Genomic DNA, 22,799 nt, shown 5'->3' with positions numbered 1-22,799 from the left:
CCTAGGATTGGCAAGAGATACCCCAACTTACATACTTCTGGAGGAAACCAAACAAGCTAAGTTGAGGATAGAAGCGGGATATAAAGCAGTTAAATACGAAGGATAGAAAAAGGAGAAAACGGGTTACTAAAAGAAACTCTCAAGGAGAGAAAGAAGACCAAAAAATCAAAGTGAACAGAAAAAAGAAGATATTTCCAAAGGAATGGGTATGCAGAAGATGAGGCGGAAAGATTAAAAGGAGAGAGGGAGTAAATATACCAATGATTATGAACGAGAGAGACAAAGACAACCAATTACAATACCAAATCAATCGAATAGAAAACAGTACCTACAATAGCACGTACAAAAAAATAAAAACATAACACTAGGCAAAATATCTACAGAAGAACAACAAATATATAAAAACCATTGCAAGATTTAGATACGGAAATGAAAACAGGATTGGGAAAAGATGGAAGGAAGAAAAGTGCAGACTATGTAAGGAAGAAACAGAGACGATAGAACACGTGATATACAGATGCAGCAAAACCAAGACGAGCAAAACAGTAAAGGAAATATTATAGGAAGATGGAAGAGGAATCGACTGGATGAGAAGGACGTTGCAGAGAAGAGAGGAAGCGAAAAGAGAGGAATAAGAATAAACATTATTTAGCTATTTATGATGTTGTTAGATTAAAATGCAGTAGAAAGTCTATTTGTTTATATCGAAACTTTTTTAGTATCATATATATGCTATGTACATACCTAAGAGTCCCCGAAACCGAAAGGCTAGGGTTAAATAAAAAAAATAAAAAAATACGAGAAGAGATGGAAACTGTTGGTTTTAACAGGATGGTGCATCCGCACACAACACCCTAACCGTGCGCCAATGCATATCGCACAAATTTCCTGGAAAATGGAAAATAAATCCGATAGGTATTTTCTGAAATAGTGGCAATGAGAAAGTGTTTTTTTAAGCTGTTCAAATAACATAAGAAAAAAATAAAAACGGAATCGTCAAATTTCGGTTTTTCTGGCATATCTTCGATTATAAATGCTTATCAGTGATCAACGTTGCCCTACGCACTCTATTATCTCTAAGAGAAATATTACACCAACTTTTGCTTAAATTTACTTAGTTTGTGCTTCAAATTTCATAAAAATAATGTGTGCCTTGCACGATTTTCCCAAATCACCCTTAGACATTTACCGAGAAAAGGCATCTTTCGAGTGGAAGAAACTGAAAACGATTTTGTATTCCACTGAGTCGATTAATTTTCAGGTAATTATTATGTTCTGGTCCCTTCCTAAATAGTATGATCTCAACAGATCAAATACTACGATGAACTTAGAAAGCATCCCACCTTGCTTCACAAGTCTCCGTTGACCCCTTCTCAGGGGAATCAAAAGAGGATCGCTACAATGGAAATGTTCGACTGTATCGACATAAAGAAGAACTGGAATTGTGAATGTGCGCCACTTGAAAAAGACTTTAAAGTAACTGTCAATAATGTCCCCAGTCTAAAGTCCGGCTTTGTTTTTAATCTATTTTCGGATGCTATATCCACAATGGGTACGGAGCGTCACCAAGAACTTGCCAAAAGAAGTTTAAGGGGAGAGGTAGGTGGTCATGTTTTTTGCTCGTCTATCTTTAAATTATCACCTCAGATCATAGGGTCACTTGCTCTAACTGAAATTGGGCATGGCTCTGACGCGAATTGTATTCAAACCAGAGCGGTATACGATAAACATGCAAGAGAGTTTGTTTTAAATACACCAGGCTTTCTGGCGGCGAAGTGTTGGATGTTAAATGTGGGTAAGTCATACAGAATTCAGTTAAAAGTGCTCTTAGGTTAATTAATGTCATGCAGATATTTCAGAGAATGATACTACTCGTCAATTACCGAAAACCCAAATCTCTAGTTGGCCTAGGGGCCGAGATCTTGACGGTACAGACAGACGACAGACAGACCACGAAAAATCGAGCACATATGCCTGGTTTAAAAGTCGTCGTTTTCGATATACGGAGTGTAAAAGAAAATGTAACACTGTATACTGAGACTAACTATTTTGATACTCTATTGTAGAGATTTTAAAAAGTATTGATATAGCAAATTTGAAACAAGTATCACAGAACATTTAGAGAGAAAACGCAAAATACGAGAAAAACAATTGAAACTTTGCCACCCTGTATAACGACGCGCTTTAGACCATGTAGGTATGTATTTGAATGTGTTTCTTATTTATTTGAAGAACCCCATGAAATATCTGTATGGCATTATTTAACTCTCTATACAACGCCTTGTGTCCCCATGATAAGGACGTCTATCGTAGGGCTCTACGACACCATAGATAGAGAGTAAGAGAGTTATTATCATGCTTTAAAGAAAACCAGAACATTCCGATACAGATACACCGTGAATTTATTTGCGTAATATTTGAAAAGTTTATCTCATGTTTCTGTCCGGTCGCAGATTTGTTACGCTTATCGCTAAGACGTTGATTAATTTTGTAAACAGATGTTGGCACAGGTGTTGTTTTAACAAAAGAATAAGGAAGTGAGAAGAAGAATTTGTTAACCTCTGTTTTTTGCCGTGGTCTATGACCTGGGATCTTTCGCCTTTTTCCGTTCGCTTTTTCGCCGCCGCCGCGCCGTGGTGTAGTTCCTGTTAAGTAGAAGTTACGATCCTGGATGTTCAGGCTAATTGTTTTTATGTGACTATAAATTCTTCTGACTGAAGTTTTCTGCATTCTTAGTATTGTTGTGCAAACTACAGGGGGGTGTCGTTTCTCTAGGTTAAAACAATGGGAGCGAGCCACCCTGCAGTGAAAAAATTTCGTGTTGCTCGTAATTTCGGTTGAAGTATTCGAAATCCTGTATGTAAAATGACTCAACTTATTTCGTAAGATGTGGGAATTTGATTTCAAATAGACAGAGGATTAGAAAAATTTGTTGAGTTGTCATTTTAATGTTAGTTAGTTGTTGTGCATTTAGTTACCAATTGTTTAATTCAGCGTATTTCAGTTGTTTTTAATGATAGAGACTTTTAATACCACAAACAAAATCAATCTAGCTACATTTGTTTTTGAGATACAGGGTGAAAACGAAAAGTTTCACTTTTTGGGATATTATCGTATCTTATACTACCCATGTAAGGTAGAAAAAAAGTAAAAACTGTGTATTTCAGATATTTCTACGCAGAATCCAGTGGCCTAGTAAAAAAAAACTGTTGGACCACAGTTTCTAAGATTTGACACCCTATATATCTTAACGTCAATTGTTTGGATTCGTGTAATGGGTGTGAGTTAATAACCGATTATGTATTAGATTTCTAACACATTTCTAACACATTCTTCTGCTGAGTAATGCCCATCCGGCTTTTGCATCTTACTAACAAATAATTGCAACTTTAGGTCATGCACATTGCACATACCAAACTCGAACAGTAAAATTCATTACTTTCATTATGCAAATTAGAAGAACAAATTCATATAGCTCATGTAATGGGTGGGCGCTCCAGTATAAAGAAAAGTATTCTGTTCAACATAGGAAAATTTACACATGCACCTCTTCATAGCGAACGTGATTGAAAGTATGTCTGGTGATAACCAGCGATAACAACAACGTTTTGCGGAAAACAAACGCGGTTCCCAAGATCTCTGGGGACCTAAAAGTTGCGTTTCGTTCTGTTTTAAAGCCGAGAACGTGACCAAAATGCTGCTTCACTGGTCGTTTAAAAAAGTACGCAAGTCGAGATCTTTGCGTACAGAAAGGAAGGCCCCATTAGCGAAAGAAATGGGAGAGTGAGACACTCTTGCTTGAGTTCGCGAGTCGAAACGTACTATTTGGTTGCATTAACAATTAGATTCGAGGACGAATTTGCAAGCGATCACGTGTACTGCTTGCGCATGAAATTTTCTACTGTTGAAGATTCATTCTTAGTTGATTTTCGCGAACCATCATGTACCATTTTAAGTGCGCTGAAATTGAATTCTTAGCGAAGTTGTAAAAGCAGGCGCGTGCCATTGTGTGTGCGAAAAAGTTTATTTAGTGTATTTGCAAGGATTTGCGGGGAAGAAAATTCAAGAGCCACCACGTGCGAGTTCATATAGTCGCTGTAAAGTTGAACTACTTTTGAGTGGAAATAAAGAAAACAGCTAACTGTTGCTAAATTTCAATCGCGTCGTTAAGAAGCGTGTAAGTAAAATCAGATTGACAAGGTGCAAGTTTAAATTTATGTTGGGACCCCGGTTTTATTCTAATTTGTAACAAGGCCGTTCATTTACGAGTGATAAAATTTACACGAAAGAACATTTTTGGGTAGGAGTGCATTAATCAAACCGCGATTAAATAAACTGATAAAACTCATTGTGAGGGCTCTTCTTCGAACTTACTTAATAAATTGAGCAAAATTAGCATTAACACTGTGACGTACCCAGGCCAGCCCCGAGAGACTGCGCCACTCAAGATTTAAATTCAAAACTTTCCCTCTCAAACTAACTGAACCCCATGGCACATGATCGTCTAGACAAAGCTACCTAACCAGAATAACAAAATAATAGGACCACTTACTACGTTGTGTTTTTAAGAGTCGCTACAAGATATGTGTTGCTTGTCAGAGTGAGGATCAAGTAAGGAATACAAATAAAACAAGTACATGCTTTAAAAACGGAGATTTAATCAAAATAATTCGCATTGCAAGATTAAATTTAGAAAATGGTAGTTCACCGAGTACAAATACAAAAATAGGCTGGGAAAAAAGAACTGACCAAGAAAAAAACCGGCTAACAAATTAATATTAAACTTTACAGCAAAATTAGTTGTCTGTAATGACATAAATGCATGTTATGATGGAAGTAAATTAATATAATGTCGAATCACAGGCTTCATTGGAATTCCTAATGAATCAATATTTCACACACATAACATTAAAAAACCAATCATTAAAACATTGCAATAAATTCACATAACAAGTTTGGATATTGGATGGCCAGTCCAAATCCCACACCGAGTAGTCTTTAGTTGCTCTGGTCATGACATGTCAGTATTGTATGAAAACGCTAGGAGTTGACCTCTCAGAAGAGCATTTCACACAGGAAGGATACAAAAAAACAAAGGGCACAACGGGAACACGCCGTATGCTTTTAGCAGATCCCTGCGCAAGTGAGGCCGGGACTTGCCTGCGCCCTCATGTACGACTAAGCGGGACCCCAACCCTTTCATTCACACATCTCTAGGGCCAGTCCAACCAACGAGTTATAAAGTGCCGGGTTATAAATTGCCGAACTCCAGGCTCTCTACCATGAGTACTGACAGTAACCGATCAAAAGACACATCATGACATAACAAAAATAATAGAGCAACCATCGGCAAACTCGCACGCATACATAATCATAAACAATAGTATATTGAAAGACAAGTGTTACAATGCGACCTATTGTAATACGACTATCTTGTGGCACGAGTGGCGACGCGAAGCGTAGCCACGTACGTCACTCGCTTCCAGATGAAGCACCCTGTTAATAAACAGTAACATATTCATGCAAAAAAAGGGAAGTGTGCTGCAATAAATTCAATTATAATTTAAAATGTAGTTCTGCATACTTGTATTGAATACCATCCCTAAGGGAACATACTATATCTAAATATAAATAAAACACGTAAATCGGTCAGTAATTCATATTGCGGGTTGGCGGGCAAAACCAGCGCTTGGAACAAAAGAGTACTGTAACTTGGGAAACAACATATTTACGTAGAATCTCTATGCATTCAATTCAAAGTATGACCAGTATAATTAAAAATAGGCAATTTGTATTTAGAATGGGTTATAAATGGCAATAATCATGCTGTACGAGAATACCGTTAAATTGGCAAATAATCTAACACGATCATATTATTACTAGATGGATGCAATAGTCGATAAAAACGATAAGAAAAGAGTACGTCACTTTTGTAATTGTCGAAGCTGCACTCACTATCGAAACGTAAAAAATTACTTCTGCCCTCAACAAAACCACAAATACCTCTGCCTAACTTTGCCCTTTTTTAAGCAAATCGTAGACGATCCTAGTCGCTGGTATAGTTTACCTTTGAGTAAGTAAGGGTGCAGTCCGATGTTTCCCGGGAAATTTGGTGATAACTGATAATTATACGATTTCTATAATAATAATAATAATAATAATAAAAGGGTAATTTAATAAATTCCATGGACGAGAATGAAACTTATAAGTATCTTGGTTTTCAGCAAAACACACACATTAAACATACGAGTATAAAACAAACACTTATCACACAATACCTACAAAGGATACGCAGTATACTTAAAACAAAATTACACGGTAGAAACACAATCAAAGCTATTAACACTTATGCCACACCAGTACTTACATACTCTTTTGGAATTATACGTTGGACAAATACAGATTTAGAACAAATACAGAGAAACACACGTACACTATTAACAAAACACCATATACATCACCCTCACTCCTCTACTATACGACTTTACCTTCCTCGTCCGGAAGGAGGTAGAGGACTTACAGATATAAAACTATTGCACCAAACACAAATACACAATTTACGACAATACTTTTATAACAAATCAGATACTTCAGTCCTACACAAAACAGTAACATATGCAGACAAATCTTACACACCACTTAATCTACACGAAACTAATATACTCCCACCCACATCCAAACTTACATACATCACAAATAACATACAAATATGGAACCAAAAGCCTTTACATGGACGATTTCCACAAGAGGTTAGCCAGGATTGTGTTGATTCTATAGCAACGCACAGTTGGTTGTCTGAATGTGATGTCTTCCCGGAGACTGAGGGTTTCATGTTAGCAATACAAGACCAGGTCATTAACACACGTAACTATAAAAACACATACATAAAGACAAAACAGTGACAAATGATTCTTGTCGACTCTGTTCACAAACATCAGAAACAATCCAACATATAATATCGGCATGCACACGACTCGCACAAACTGAATACAAACATCGACATGATCAGGTAGCTAAAATCATACATCAAAAATTAGCACTTAAACACAATCTCATAACAGATACGACACCATACTACAAATACACGCCACAGATCATACTTGAAAACAACACACACAAATTATATTGGGACAGGACACTACTCACAGACAAAACTATCCACAATAATAGACCAGATATTACACTTATAGATAAAACACAAAAATCCATTTGTATTATAGACATTGCCATACCCAACACCAACAACTTAACTAAAACACATGCAGAAAAACACCGCAAATACACCGATATGGCTATCGAGCTTAAGACGCAATGGAGAATGAAATCTACTGTTATAGTTCCCATTGTTCTTAGTGCTACCGGAGTTATACCAAAGACAATACACCACAATTTACAACTATTAGGTTTAGACAAAAACACATACAAACATTTACAAAAAGCAGTCATTATCAACACATGCCATATTGTTGGTAAATTTCTAAACATAACACAAGATACTACATACACAAATGATCCACAACATATACATGTAAACAACAGTACTCGCTCACAACACGGTACACAACATACTGTAATATCTCCACCTCTAACCCAAACAAACACACAAATACAACTTACCGAACAAACAAGTACAACAAATGATACAACATATACTACAATCAGAGATTCCCCTCTGAAGCAAACCACATTATCACGACCCATTAGTATTCAACCCAAACGCAAAAGCCTAAACAGCACTTTAGACTCACAACATGACACACAACATACTGTAATATCTCCACCCTTAACTCAACCAACCACACAAACACAACTCCCTGAACAAACAAACGCAATAAATACAAGTAACGCAACATGCACTACAAAGACGCCCTCACTCAATAAAGTTACACGGCCTAGCACAGCTAAAAAACACAATACTCTTTCTTCTCAGAAACACACCACGTTATCACAACCCACTCGTATACAACCCAAACGCAACAACCTTAAAAGCACTACAGGCTCACAAAATACTGTAATGTCTCCACCAATAACCCAAGCAACAACACAGATACAACCTCAAGAACAAAGAAACACCATAAATACAAGTAACGCAACAAGCACTACAAAGACAGGTCCACCCAATAAAGTTACACGCCCTAGCACAGTTAAAAAACACATAACTCCCTCTTCACAGAAACACACCACGTTATCACAACCCACTCGTACTCAACCCAAACGCAAAAACCTAAACAGCACTACTAGCTCACAAAATACAGTAATACCTCCACCAATAACCCAAGCAATAACACAAATACAACCTCAAGAACAAAGAAACACCATAAATACAAGTAACGCAACATGCACTAGAAAGACAGGTCCACCCAATAAAGTTACACGCCCTAGCACAGTTAAAAAACACAAAACTCCATCCTCACCGAAGAACACCACGTTATCACAACCCACTCGTATTCAACCCAAACGCAAAGCCAAAGAAACACTTACACAATAAACTCCATTTAATAAAATTACAGGAATTATTATAATGATTTTTGTTTTGTTTTGTTTTCCTCTTCCCTGATAGCGTTGGCTTATTGTGCCCATCAATAGGTATGTTGGTAAGTACGAATTACATTATCCCTAGATGTCCAATGTACGTGTGTGATTTTTATTTTTTTTTTTTATTTTTTATTTTTTTTTTTTTAAGGACCCTACATAACTTCACCAGACACAGACACAGACACTAATCGTTACGTTACTTGATTTTAATCCGTGCGATTAGTTAACCAGGCTAGACCTGAGTTCTCACAAGAAACACCGACCATAATAATACTTATGGACTTATGGACCAAAGACATTAAACACAATCCACACGCCCCGTGGATTACCACAGAAACCACACGCACTGAATACATTACCCCTATGAATAACACAAACATCACTACAACAGACATCATTCAAACTATTATCACTTACATAACTGGAAAAGTCCAGGCATTGATAACATTCACAACTTTTGGTGGAAATATTTTACCTACACTCACTATTACCTTGCACAACAATTTACTGAACTTCTTAATTCACCAGATCGCACTCCTGCATTCTTTTCCCAAGGTATCACTTACATGCTCCCAACAATACACAGGACCCATCTAAATATAGATCAATTACATGCCTTCCTACAATATACAAAATCCTTACATCATGCATTACAAACAAAATATACCAACACTGTACTGATAACAACATTTTATACGAAGAACAAAAAGGGTGTACAAAGTGTTCCAGAGGCTGTAAAGAACAACTCATTATAGACTCTGTAATACTTGAACAATCCAGACATAACAAACGAAACATACACACTGCATACATTGATTACAAAAAAACATTCGATTCAGTACCACACTCTTGGTTACAACAAGCACTCTCAATATACAAAGTCAGCAACAATATTACACAATTCCTCAATTACATAATGTCATGTTGGAACACTACGTTAACACTTACACTAAACGACACAAAACTTATTACTGACCCAATACAAATTAAAAGAGGAATTTTTCAAGGCGATTCTTTAAGTCCGCTTTGGTTTTGTCTTGCTCTTAATCCACTTTCATACTTGTTAAACACTACTAACTTTGGGTACAATATTGAACATAACCACGAAATACATCACAACATTACACACCTGTTTTACATAGACGATCTTAAATTATACTCTTCCACAAGCACAAAACTTAATCACCTTCTACACATTACGGAAACATTTTCACGTGACATACAAATGGACTTTGGAATCGATAAATGTAAAACGCAACACATCACAGCTGGTAAAAGACAACTTTTAGATTATGAGCTCGAACAGGGTAATTTAATAAATTCCATGGACGAGAATGAAACTTATAAGTATCTTGGTTTTCAGCAAAACACACACATTAAACATACGAGTATAAAACAAACACTTATCACACAATACCTACAAAGGATACGCAGTATACTTAAAACAAAATTACACGGTAGAAACACAATCAAAGCTATTAACACTGATGCCACACCAGTACTTACATACTCTTTTGGGATTATACGTTGGACAAATACAGATTTAGAACAAATACAGAGAAACACACGTACACTATTAACAGAACACCATATACATCACCCTCACTCCTCTACTATACGACTTTACCTTCCTCGTTCGGAAGGAGGTAGAGGACTTACAGATATAAAAGTATTGCACCAAACACAAATACACAATTTACGACAATACTTTTATAACAAATCAGATACTTCAGTCCTACACAAAACAGTAACATATGCAGACAAATCTTACACACCACTTAACCTACACGAAACTAATATACTCCCACCTCCATCCAAACTTACATACATCACAAATAACATACAGACATGGAACCAAAAGCCGTTACATGGACGATTTCCGCAAGAGGTTAGTCAGGATTGTGTTGATTCTATAGCAACGCACACTTGGTTGTCTGAATGTGATATCTTCCCGGAGACTGAGGGTTTCATGTTAGCAATACAAGACCAGGTCATTAATACACGCAACTATAAAAAACACATACATAAAGATAAAACAGTGACAAATGATTCTTGTCGACTCTGTTCACAAACATCAGAAACAATCCAACATATAATATCGGCATGCACACGACTTGCACAAACTGAATACAAACATCGACACGATCAGGTAGCTAAAATCATACATCAAAAATTAGCACTTAAACACAATCTCATAACAGATACGACACCATACTACAAATACACGCCACAGATCATACTTGAAAACAACACACACAAATTATATTGGGACAGGACACTACTCACAGACAAAACTATCCACAATAATAGACCAGATATTACACTTATAGATAAAACACAAAAATCCATTTGTATTATAGACATTGCCATACCCAACACTAACAACTTAACTAAAACACATGCAGAAAAACACTGCAAATACACCGATATAGCTATCGAGCTTAAGACGCAGTGGAGAATGAAATCTACTGTTATAGTTCCCATTATTCTTAGTGCTACTGGAGTTATACCAAAGACAATACACCACAATTTACAACTATTAGGTTTAGACAAAAACACATACAAACATTTACAAAAAGCAGTCATTATCAACACATGCCATATTGCTCGTAAATTTCTAAACATAACACAAGATACTACATACACAAATGATCCACAACGTATACATGTAAACAACAGTACTCGCTCACAACACGGTACACAACATACTGTAGTCTGTAATATCTCCACCCTTAACTCAACCAACCACACAAACACAACTTCCTGAACAAACAAACGCAAATAAATACAAGTAACGCAACATGCACTACAAAGACAGGTCCACCCAATAAAGTTACACGCCCTAGCACAGTTAAAAAACATAAAACGCATTCTTCTCAGAAACACACCACGTTATCACAACCCACTCGTACTCAACCCAAACGCAAAAACCTAAACAGCACTACAGGCTCACAAAATACTGTAATATCTCCACGAATAACCCAAGCAACAACACAAATACAACCTCAAGAACAAAGAAACACAATAAATACAAGTAACGCAACATGCACTACAAAGACAGGTCCACCCAATAAAGTTACACGCCCTAGCACAGTTAAAAAACACAAAACTCCTTCCCACAAACACACCACGTTATCACAACCCACTCGTATTCAACCCAAACGCAAAGCCAAAGAAACACTTACACAATAAACTCCATTTAATAAAATTACAGGAATTATTATAATGATTTTTTGTTTTGTTTTGTTTTCCTCTTTCCTGATAGCGTTGGCTATTGTGCCCATCAATAGGTATGTTGGTAAGTATGAATTACATACTATCCCTAGATTTAAATGTACGTGTGTGATTTTTTTTTTTTTTAGGACCCTACATAACCTCACCAGACACAGACACAGACACTAATCGTTACTTGATTTTAATCCGTGCGATTAGTTAACCAGGCTAGACCTGAGCTCTCACAAGAAACACCGACCATAATAATAATAATGATAACGATAATCCCTCTGAATGTTCGTCTATCTCGTCTGTGTCATTGCTAGTCGTGTTTACAGTGTCTTTGGTTTTGGTAGTATCACACAAGTCGTAGTACACTTGACGTCCGTCGTCGCACCCGCAAGGTTGATAGTGACGAAAGCACTAAAAAAGTGTTAGCAGTAATTGCTCAGGGAAATATAACGATTAATTAAAAGGAAAACTTTCTTAAACAGTGCATTGAAAATTCACCTTGAACATCCATCACGCGCGCGGTTTCCAAGGCAACTAGTAGTTAGGGGATATAGTAGTGCGAGTTAAAAAAAAAAGTGCAAACCGCTCTTCTGTATCACACTATGCTATTTATTTTCCTCGCCGCTTGCAGATATGAACGTAAACCAATAATGGGTGTCTACACTTTGCAGGTTATGTAGCTACGCATATAATTTTATATGCTCAGCTCGTAACTCCCGACCAAGTAAACCATGGGATGCACACGTTTGTAGTTCCAATCAGAAGTCCGCGTACTCTGCTACCGTATCCAGGTGTAAGCGTAACAGACCTTGGTGAAAAGATAGGTTTAAAGGCGTTGGACAATGGGTAGATTGTTAATATTCAGAAAATAGCTTACCTACACCTTCTCTTGCAGGTTTATCATATTTAACGACTATCGCATACCTAAAGACAGCCTCCTTAACAGACTAGCCGATGTTAGCGACGATGGCATTTACAGTAGTCGCATTTCGGATCCCATCGCTCGATTTGGAATTATATTGAGCACATTATCAAGTGGGCGCGTAAAGACCTTAGGTGTGAGCACCGCACTCGTAAGACACGCAGTGGCCATCGCGATAAGATATACGGCAGTATCAAGCAAAAAGCAAGCACCCATGCTCAAAAATCCAGCGCATGTACCCATAAGCAAAATTATGCGAGTAACTAACAACGTTGTTACAGCAAGTTCGGTTATTTCCCTGTTTAGCCATCGCATACATGGGGCATATTATCCACACTGAATTGGAAACGATACAAAAACGTCTGTTAAACTCGGATCAAACCTCAGTGCAATTAGGAACTGAACTTCACGCGGTCACATCCGCCGGCAAACCCGTATACACGTGGCTCGCCAGGGGTTGTATACGTAAATGCCTGGAGGTTTCTGCTGATAATGCGTATCTGACAGGTGAGCTCACATTTTTGAACCTGTACAACTTCCGAATTCAGTTTCCGGTTTGGAAGAGATCCTCCTGATATCCGATCCCGCCTACACTTACGAAGGTGACAATAACGTACTAATCCAGCAGACGTCGAAATGGCTGTTGAAGCTTTGGACCAGCGCACTGCAAGGGAAGACGATTCAGTTTCCACTTTCCACCGCAAATTTTTTATCAGAAACAGATGAAATCTTGAAACAGAGGTTTTCAGTCACCTGCTTTGCTAATTTTACCGCCATTCGAAGTGTTCACTGCTACGCTCACTATACCACCTTTATTTCAGATATTGTAGCGTATTACAGGTGGCTAACCTGTTATCTCTTAAAATTGACGTACGACAAGCAGGTGTCGCTACGGAAGCAGGAAAGCAGTACGTTTTTTGTCAACAATAGTAACCAAGTGTACTTCTCTAAATCATTGGCAACTGTCTACTTTTTGGTATCAACTCAAAGCAATTAGTATAACTCTCGCCAGGAAAGATTGCCGGTCACAGCATACCGTGTGTCGATTTACAATCTATGTTTTTCTTAAGATCCGAGCGACTTCCGGAATAGGATCGTACCAATGTTAAACGAAGTCTTTTTGTTCAACATTGACACGATACTCTCCCGGAAGTCGCTCACATCTTTAGAAAAACCTAGATTGTAGACCGGAATCAAGTGTTCTCTGACCGGCAATCTTTCCTGGCGAGAGGTTTATGCACGTTTCCTGTGATAATTGTTTCAGCATTACGTCGTACAAACTGCGAACGAAGTCATCTCATGTGTAACCGATTATTCTTCGAAGGAAGTGTTACTGAAGTTGTTGTCCTTGTTCGGAGTTTGGAATCTACGGAAGTACGCACATTATTTTTACCAAGGCAATTACACAAATGACCCCAACTTTGGACACTACATCGAGGAGGCGATTTTAGCACTCTGCAGAAGCCTAACGGACGATGCTATCTCGCTAATCGACGCTATTCTACCTGACGACTGCCTGCTAAATTCCGTTCTGGGACATTCTGATGGTAAGGTGAGTATTGCTCATGAAGTACTAAGAGACAAATAATATTTAATTTCTAGGTACATGAGCGATTGGAATCTGTATTGTCGCAAACGTACGGAACGTACGCGAAATTCCAGTGGAAGGATGACATACATGGATGTGTTTCAAAGCTTTAAATTACGCTTCTATAGAATGAAACGTATTTTAACTCAATCTTGCTATGTTGGCAAAGAAATTACTTTATAAGTTGAATAACGCTTGATGCTTGATTTTGCTTTTGGAGATTGTACTGTAACGTTCAAGAGGAATGGTATCACTGAAATAAAATAAAAAAATCTCAATCATTGAACCAGAATACCCCAAATACCTTGTTGGGTTCGGTTCTTATCAATAAATCTGTTTCATGCAAATAATTTCCACGGGTCGATCCCTTTAGGAATATTAAAATTACTTCAAACAAAATTTCCTACGAACCTTTCTAAAAATAATCGGCCACTGCCTTATACAAATAAAAAATTTAAAATAACTTGCAGTAATTAACGTGAGTAATATAATCTTCTGGTAACAATTGATCTGATCTCCCGCTTCGTTTAGAAGTATGGAAACAGAACGATCCGATGGTACAGTTGACTTTCCGTACGTTATCTTCGGGACGAGTGCGAAATTTGACGGAAAAAAATTCCTATTCTTGTGTAGACAACCTCCAAAAATAATGACAATGGGAAAGTTTCAATTTATTAAGTGTAAATCTGTTGGATTATTAAACGACATAAGCACAAAGATCGTTTATTATATTTGATATTTTGAATCAGTGTCTATTTTTGCTTTTAGAGGTTTGTTTAAATTGTTTATTTAGGTTCGTGTATTTAATTGTAAAACGCAAAAATGCGTGTTAAAACGTAGGGACATCTGGTAGGTTGCCATAAACAGTTTTTATCGGATGAAATTTAATTAATGCACGCGTTCTTATCGCTGCTAGGAGATGCAGGTGTTTTACAATGCGCGCATTATTTCGGCGTAAGTGGGAACTCCTTCGAAGTTGTGATTATCTAATCTGATTGTGATTGGCGATTGATTTGACAAATTTTGTGGCAGGAGTTTATCTTATGGTGGAAGAAGTGGTATCTGTTGCTGCTAGTGTCGCGACGGTTGTAGAGCGTGTATTTAGTTTGCGCTAATTTCTGGGGCAGTTGGCTCTATTTGATTGGTTGAAAACGCATTTTTATAGTAAATCTGTGCCGAAGCAAGTTCACCAAAGATGTGTGAGAAGTTTAACGCGTGTTCGATTTCGGAAAAAGGAAGCAATGTTGTACGGCGGACCATTTCGTTAAGGTTTTCTTCTTGTTAAGTTAAAAGTGTCTACCGTCCGAGCAGTCACCGAAAATCATTTCATCTTACTCGTCAAACTGGTTTTGTTTTGTCATCCAATTCTATGTTATCAAAGCTTAAAAGCTGTCAGCGTTTGTATGAATTTAGTGCGCCTTATATCACAAATATTGTACACCTGTATTATTTGGTTTATTTGACAAAAAAAAAAGATTTTTTATTTTAGTTATCGACCGCCTGCGTACGAAGTATCATGTCCAAACAAGTTTTGTAAGCTTTTCTTTTTTTCAGGGATTTTGTTTTAATTATGTTTCATTGTGTTTTGTCATTGTAAATGAATAAATTGCGTGTTTATTCGAATCCTTGGTGCGACCCAGATTAGAGTTTTCTTGTCAGATTTTTCTATTCCTGTCGAACATTAATTTCAAGTGTTTTTTTAGCTAGCTGGACATGTGTTTTGTGTGTGGTGTAATGGCCGCACGGCATTGCACAGAGCAGTATGAATCGCGAATCCAAGCAAGCCGGCTACAAATCCTTGAAACTATACTCGAGATATTATGCACAAAAATAAGATGGCAATGTTCTCCGGTGTTTATATTAATTTTGCCCAATTTATTAACTAGGTTTTGTTGCGAACATTTGCATCAATTAATGGTCGCTAAATTCCCTGCCTTATGCTGTTATATAAAAAATTTTATTTATCGCACGAGGCGCTGACCAATGACGTCACTCAACTTCGAGGAACTTTCTTTTAACAAGCCGTTACTGTTAGCGATCCAAAAAAACTTCTGTTCATTACAATGAGTTTTAGTGTTAGTTCATTTGGCGGCAGTTTTGTTTCAAAAGCACTTCTACTGCTCGGAATTCTTTATTTGTTTAGGTTTATATCACTCGAAAATAAACGGCTTTGCTACAAATTAGGTTAACTTCCGTTTTAACATAAAATTAAACTTGCTGCTTAATGATTGAAAAATAGCAGCGACGTCCTTGTTTAGAATTTTTCATTCAAAATAAAGCTGATACTAGATAAACTTTTCAAAATGAAAATTTAAGCACACCTAATGCGGCACGCAACTGCTCCTTAAATTAGCTGCGAAAAATTAAAATAATGCAAAAATAAAATTTTCACTTACAAATACGTGCTAACCTTGTCTGCCGAGAACCCCCTTACAATGATCTCGCTAGCGAGTAACATTTTATTTCGAAAATGCACACTTTTATCGAAAATGCCACATTGTTATCGCTTTTATTTCAGACATACTTTTGTTCACGGTCGCTATGAAGCGGTATACGTGTTCATGTTCCTATGTTGAACAAAATAAAAATTCAGCACTTGGTGGTATCGCTTTTCTGTCAGTACAAATATCTACTTTTTAATGTATGGCGTCATAATTCCGAGCGCTAAAACAGTTTTTCTTAATAATTGATCGCACCCATCTCATAGAAATTGTCTGAATTGTGGAGCCACTTATGTCAATGCTAGTGTGCGTATGTGTGAAGTATCAGCAGTGGATCTAAAAAGTGTATCTAGATTTCCCTGACGTTTCCCCCAGATTCGAAGAGATCCCCTTTTCCAATTGAAAACTGCTTCAGTCTTTCTAATGTCAAGATACGTTTGGTTGATGATAGCGTAAGTACTCGTAGATAAAGGTTTACCGTTCCCCAGTATACGGGCGGTTTGACATACGTATTGCACTCGTATTATATTTTAGATAAACATGTCGTGTAATCTCGCCGAATGCGCAGAAAATTTTGATGTCACTGAATATCTGTAAAATAATATAATTATGTGTTCAATCCATTACCTTGACGTTAAGGGTAAAAAAGGTTTAAATTGCTATTATTATTAACGTTTTTCTAGACTCCTTCATAAATCCTCATTAAGGTCTGGATCTAGGTCTGGATAGCATTTCGACGACGGCACCGAATTTCCTGTTATTTGACAATCCATCTATTGAGGTCGATTTATAGCTGGCAGGCACCTTAATCACCTTAATTCATCTCTGATGTAAAGTGGTAGGTCATCCAAATCGGATAGTCCATTTTGTTAAAAACAAGTAGTCCACCACCCCATACACACGGTGGATTCACTCCCTGTATATGCATCAACATGAAAATTGATAGAAAATTGACAATAAAATATAATAGTTCTTATATAATGTCTTTCAATAACAATTTGACTACCACACGCGTAGGCATGTAGGTAAATTTCTATTTCGATATTAGGCCATACAAAACGTTTTAGCTTATGAAATGGGAGAGTGATTAATGAAGTTTGAACAACGCCTGAATATTTAATCTCCCGATGAATTACCGATATTGGTTTTCATTACACATTTATTTCAAATGTCATATAACGCTTTTATTATTTCAATTGGGCAACGGTTTAATTGCAACTAAAACAATTATATACCTAAGTAAAATGTGACGAACTTCTCATAAAATTGCGAGCAATTATCGATTTCAATTAACATAATCCACAAATTAGACGTGTATTTTGCAGTTTTTGTAACAAGTTTCGCAGCAAAAATTTGGTCTTAATTAATTACTGTCGGCATTTCCTTAAAAAATCGGAAAAAAATTAATTTGTGAATATAGGTAGAGCAATAATCTATTAGGTACATGTTACGATGACGCCAAATCGTGTCGTTTTATGTAAAAAATTAAAATGCGCATTTTTATTTGCCTCATTATTTAAATATGCAGGGATTTATTATGGCAGTTTCCAGAACGGGTAGTTTATTAGAACGTCCTTATTTTATGTAACATTTAGGTTTGTCAATGTGTATTTAAATCAAATTGATGGTTTTCTAGACGCCAAACTGTACCTACAGGGTGTAAATCGAAAAGTGGAACATAGGCGTTTAAAATGGGAAATTACTTTTTCTTTGCGCAAACGTTTCCTAATTATTTTACGCAAAAATACTTCAAATAAAAGTTATACAAGTATAAATTCGCGAAAAAATTAATTATAAACATTCTGTTTTCACGAATTTTTATTCTAAGTACCTAGCCATGGACTATGATAAAATAAAAAAACTGCGTTAATTAACGCGTTGTAATGCCTAAAGAAGAAGCCACACTCACAACTAGCATTTGAAACCCAAAATTAGATCTGGAACCACGAAGAAAAATCCATTCCTTTCGAACGCAATCAATTAATAAGGGAGTTATTTGCAAAACAATAATACTAATACGGCAAGGGTTGAAAATTAAATTTGTTCACACTTCTAGTGGCAAAAATGTAATAAGTAGCTAAACAACTCATTTAAATCCAATTAAAGCAGAGATACGGTTCAGCACTCAATTCCAAAGCGTCGGTGAATCCTATTTAATTTCCCAAAAATGGATAAAATGACTCTAAACATTAACTGAATGGGTGCACCAAAAGTCCGATTAATTTAAATTTCAACGAATCTTCTGCTTTCGCGTTAAATATCCCTTTCTTAATGTTTATTTACGAACCAAAAATGAAATTTCGTAAACATTATCACTAGTCAGTTTTTTTCTTGTAGATTTATTTTCAAATACGTCACACTCTTCCGCGTTTTCTTCGAATTCGGTTATTTACAGCGCTTTTGACTGACGCACGGATTTGGCGCTAATTTAAATGACGCGTTTTTTTACTTGAACTCTCTCAAGGCTCATAAGGAAATTGAAATAACGTGACTTTTCCGCTGGTCGAACACTTGACGGTCTGGTGGTCCAAAACCGAATGCCTTTCCACTATCTCTCCTGGACGCGTTTCTGCTTTTTTCAATTTTACAAAAGCCGCCTACAAAAAGTGCTAATACTTAGGTTAAAGCAGCCAGGTTTAGCCTTTAACCAATCGACTCCGTTTCCGCATACCAATCACGCGCATATAAAGGCCAATCAATCAAAACAACACACCATTATATGTAATTCTGTTTCAGCCATTTTGGAAAGGTAAAAGATATTAAGATTACCCATCATAGTGGCGTTGATAAATAATAGATAATCGATCACTACGCATCCGGTAACCTAAGACTCAAACTATGATCGACGAATTCATTAAAAATCTGACCTGACCTCTAACGGAAACACCACGAACCCCTCAAAACACGCAATGCTTATAACTGAGCTACCTTAAAGGAATAAATTCCAAAAAACACTAGAGAGCTAGTTTTACATGGCGACAATAGATGTTTTGCAAAAAATTTCAACAAAAAAGAAAATGTTTCACATGTTAAAACCCTGCCATGGCCATTTGTTTTCGAGGAATCTGAACCTGCAATCAGAATTTTCACAGCAGGCTAGATGGAGAAGGTACAGGCTACTACTCTCTTATTTCTTATGGGCGCCATATTGGATTTTCACGGAATGACACACCTTACATCAGAAAGAATGACACTATGGCAAAATACGAAACGCTTTGAATTTCATTTCACAATTTGTTATTTTACATTGAATGCAATTTATTTATTGAAGCACATTCTGCTCCAAGCTTTGTTTTATTAGTACCTTTGTAAGGAAAGGAAACTCTCATATTATTTCAATTCAGATTTTATAAATAAACTTTAATAATAGTCAGAATTTTGTCAATAGGGGTGTAGTGTACTTAACCCCCAGGTTCTACGCTAACTTCACACTACAAGAACACGGAAATAAAGTCAACCCGGCAACGTTTAAAAATGGCCACCCAACTGACTATTCTCTCCAAAACTAAACAAGATCCCGCTTAAATTTGAAAAGTGGCACGTCATAAGACATAGGCAGAGCCTCCTTACGTTAGTTGTAAACAACGCTTTGACCTGAAGCACAGTAGGGAAGGAACGTAAAATAAAACACTCAAACTGTGAAAAGTTTGTTTAATAATGATCGCAATTATTAAGATTGTGAAAGCTCGGAAATTTAAGTCGAAATAAATTACATTGCTAAAATAAATTTTGAAAATGGTAGTTCACCGAATCAAAATAGAAATAGGCTGGGAAAAAAACAGAACTTACCAATAAAAAAAAACCAGCCGTCAAATTAACATCAAATTGCTTTGTAAAATTAATTGTTTGTAATGATGTGAATGCGTAACATAAAATTATAACATCACAAAAAGTAGCAAGAGGTAAGATATAGGTTAAAAACAAGTTTTGGGAATTATGGATCAGGTAAGAGGGAACCAAGATTCTAAAAAAGGTGAAATACACAGGATGTGACTCATATTTGGTGCAATAAAGTCCTTTTGTTAAAAGCAAGATGGAAAATTACATTGCCTTGTAGGCAAAATTAAAACAAGATATGTGGAAATTATTGAATCGCCACTCATTTATCGCACATAGATTCTAAACTGAAGAGCTTTGATTAGCGTAATCTCGCCCCCGTAAGATAGGTAGCATCGCCCCTCGTTCGGGGTTTCGAGCCTATAGTTGAATGTCGAAGATAATCACGGAATTAGGTGTCGTAGCTCAATTTTGACTACAGTTTTTACCACCCCCGTGACTGCTTCATTCACGGAGACAATGTTAGTTACAAACAACAAGTCAGTACATACATCAAACGAATCGGTAATTTCCACATATTAAAATAAAATGATTAAGACTTATATGAATGTTACTTCACGGACAAGATCAAGTAATCAACATCAATAAACATAAATTAAGCAAGCATTACACCAAAAACGTAAACAATTACAAACAATAGCATAACGGTATCTAACATGTCATTCTGAATTGCGGTTAAATCAAGAAAAATTTCCAAATTAAAGATTTAAACACAAAAAATATAAAATTCGGCATATAAAACACAAATACGATATAAAGAAATGCAAAAATGACTACCTGCATTAAATAACACAAAATAACAACTAACATTTATGGAGCGACGCGTTCACGACAGCCATTCAAGACAAGATGCCAAACGTAAGTCCCGTTCGTGCTTTCTAGGTGGCGCAGGCAGTTTTTTCCCACCTAGAAATTGTATAGTTGCCAACTCTCAAAAATGTATATATCGTCGGGGTGGAACCTCTCACCATATTCTTTCCCTAACCCCGTTGCAAATCAAGAAATTCAGTGTATGGTCAAGTCGCTGTATGTTTCCTATTATTTCCGCAACTCCCCCTAACCCCATTTCCCTGACATAATTCCTGGACATATATTCGAATCCTTACTAGATAAAGCTTTATATTATTTTATTACATATTCATTTATGTATTTATGTGGGAGTATATTATCAGCCTGTACGATTCGACTAATCGTTTCTTCCGTGGAGAGGGTACCTCATACAGCTCCGATTCTTCGACGTATACAGGGTGTTGCAAAATTCGTGCCTACGGTCTTACGGGACTTAATTCTGAGTAAAACTGTATAAAAACCCTATTATACTTTTGTGATCAGACCTTGGATCAGACAAATACCTTTCAAGGTACGAGGTAGGAATACAAATGAGAAAGAAATGAAGATCAAATTATTATTTTTATGAATAACTACTTACTAGTAATAAAACAAAATTTTGTCACAAATAAATATAAACTAAATGTACGTTTATAATTCCTTATTATTCCTGTTCTTTAGATTTCTCCCCTTCTGATTTTGTCGATCTTTTAGCTGTAGTACCATTTTTCGGTAATCTGCAGATTGCTTGATTCCGTCACAGCATTCAGATGCTTCGGATTATGTTGTGTTTTTTTTTATTTTCCGGACCTCTCTGTTTTTCGAAATTTTTCGACTTTTAATTAATTTAAAATGTTCAATTTGTCTGATGTTTTATATTTTATGAACCATTCGGATGCGCTTTTGCTACGAATTTCTGAGATTTTTCCATTTCTTTGCATTCTTTCGATATCTTCGACTTCCTTTAATTATCCTTCTATTGCGGATGACATGGTGCTCCTTGCAACAGAGCAATCAGAAATGAAGGAAATGATCACACAGTTAGAAAGGTACGCAAGAAGAAAGAAGTTCATAATAAACACAGAAAAATCAAAAATAATGGAACAAAGAAGAATAAGGACGAGACATCGTGGAAAATTGAAGGAAGAGAAATAGAGGAAGTTGCGGAATTTAAAATACCTTGAGTACACACTAATGAAAAACGGAGGACCAAGTGCTCACATAAGACAAATAAAGAAAAAAGCAAATGGATTAACACCGCAGATATGGAGCATAGCAGAAAGAAAATTCAAAAACAACTATAGAATCAAGAAAATGATTTTCGACTACCTGATCAAAAGCACAGTGATGTACGGGGCAGAAATATGGGGGTGGAAGGAAATAGATGATATCAAGCGGATACAAAACAAGTACCTAAAATGGA

At 36.5% G+C, this 22,799-nt stretch overlaps 1 protein-coding gene across 5 annotated transcripts; it reads left to right on the top strand.

Annotated features, from left to right (window-relative positions):
• Positions 1-1,114: 1,114 nt before the first annotated feature.
• Positions 1,115-14,983, top strand: LOC116175137 (peroxisomal acyl-coenzyme A oxidase 3-like). Of its 5 annotated transcripts, none has more exons than XR_004146249.1 (10): positions 1,115-1,261; positions 1,309-1,599; positions 1,648-1,795; positions 12,432-12,606; positions 12,656-12,917; positions 12,964-13,189; positions 13,231-13,658; positions 13,947-14,234; positions 14,285-14,748; positions 14,805-14,983. XR_004146249.1 is itself a non-coding variant. In XM_031493246.1 (9 exons), the coding sequence occupies exons 1-9, from the start codon at positions 1,145-1,147 to the stop codon at positions 14,381-14,383; spliced, it is 2,034 nt and encodes a 677-aa protein (XP_031349106.1). In that variant the 5' UTR covers positions 1,115-1,144; the 3' UTR covers positions 14,384-14,983. The 5 variants fall into 5 exon arrangements, 3 of the variants coding, with proteins under 3 accessions (XP_031349106.1, XP_031349107.1, XP_031349108.1); XR_004146250.1 differs by having other exon boundaries at positions 14,802-14,983; XM_031493246.1 differs by having other exon boundaries at positions 14,285-14,983.
• The last annotated feature ends 7,816 nt before the right edge of the window (positions 14,984-22,799 follow it).

This window comes from Photinus pyralis, unplaced genomic scaffold (genome assembly GCF_008802855.1).
Source record: "Photinus pyralis isolate 1611_PpyrPB1 unplaced genomic scaffold, Ppyr1.3 Ppyr1.4_LG6, whole genome shotgun sequence".
Lineage (NCBI taxonomy): Eukaryota > Metazoa > Arthropoda > Insecta > Coleoptera > Lampyridae > Photinus > Photinus pyralis.
Note: the sequence above shows the minus strand (reverse complement) of the source record. Positions and strands in the feature narration are given on the sequence as shown.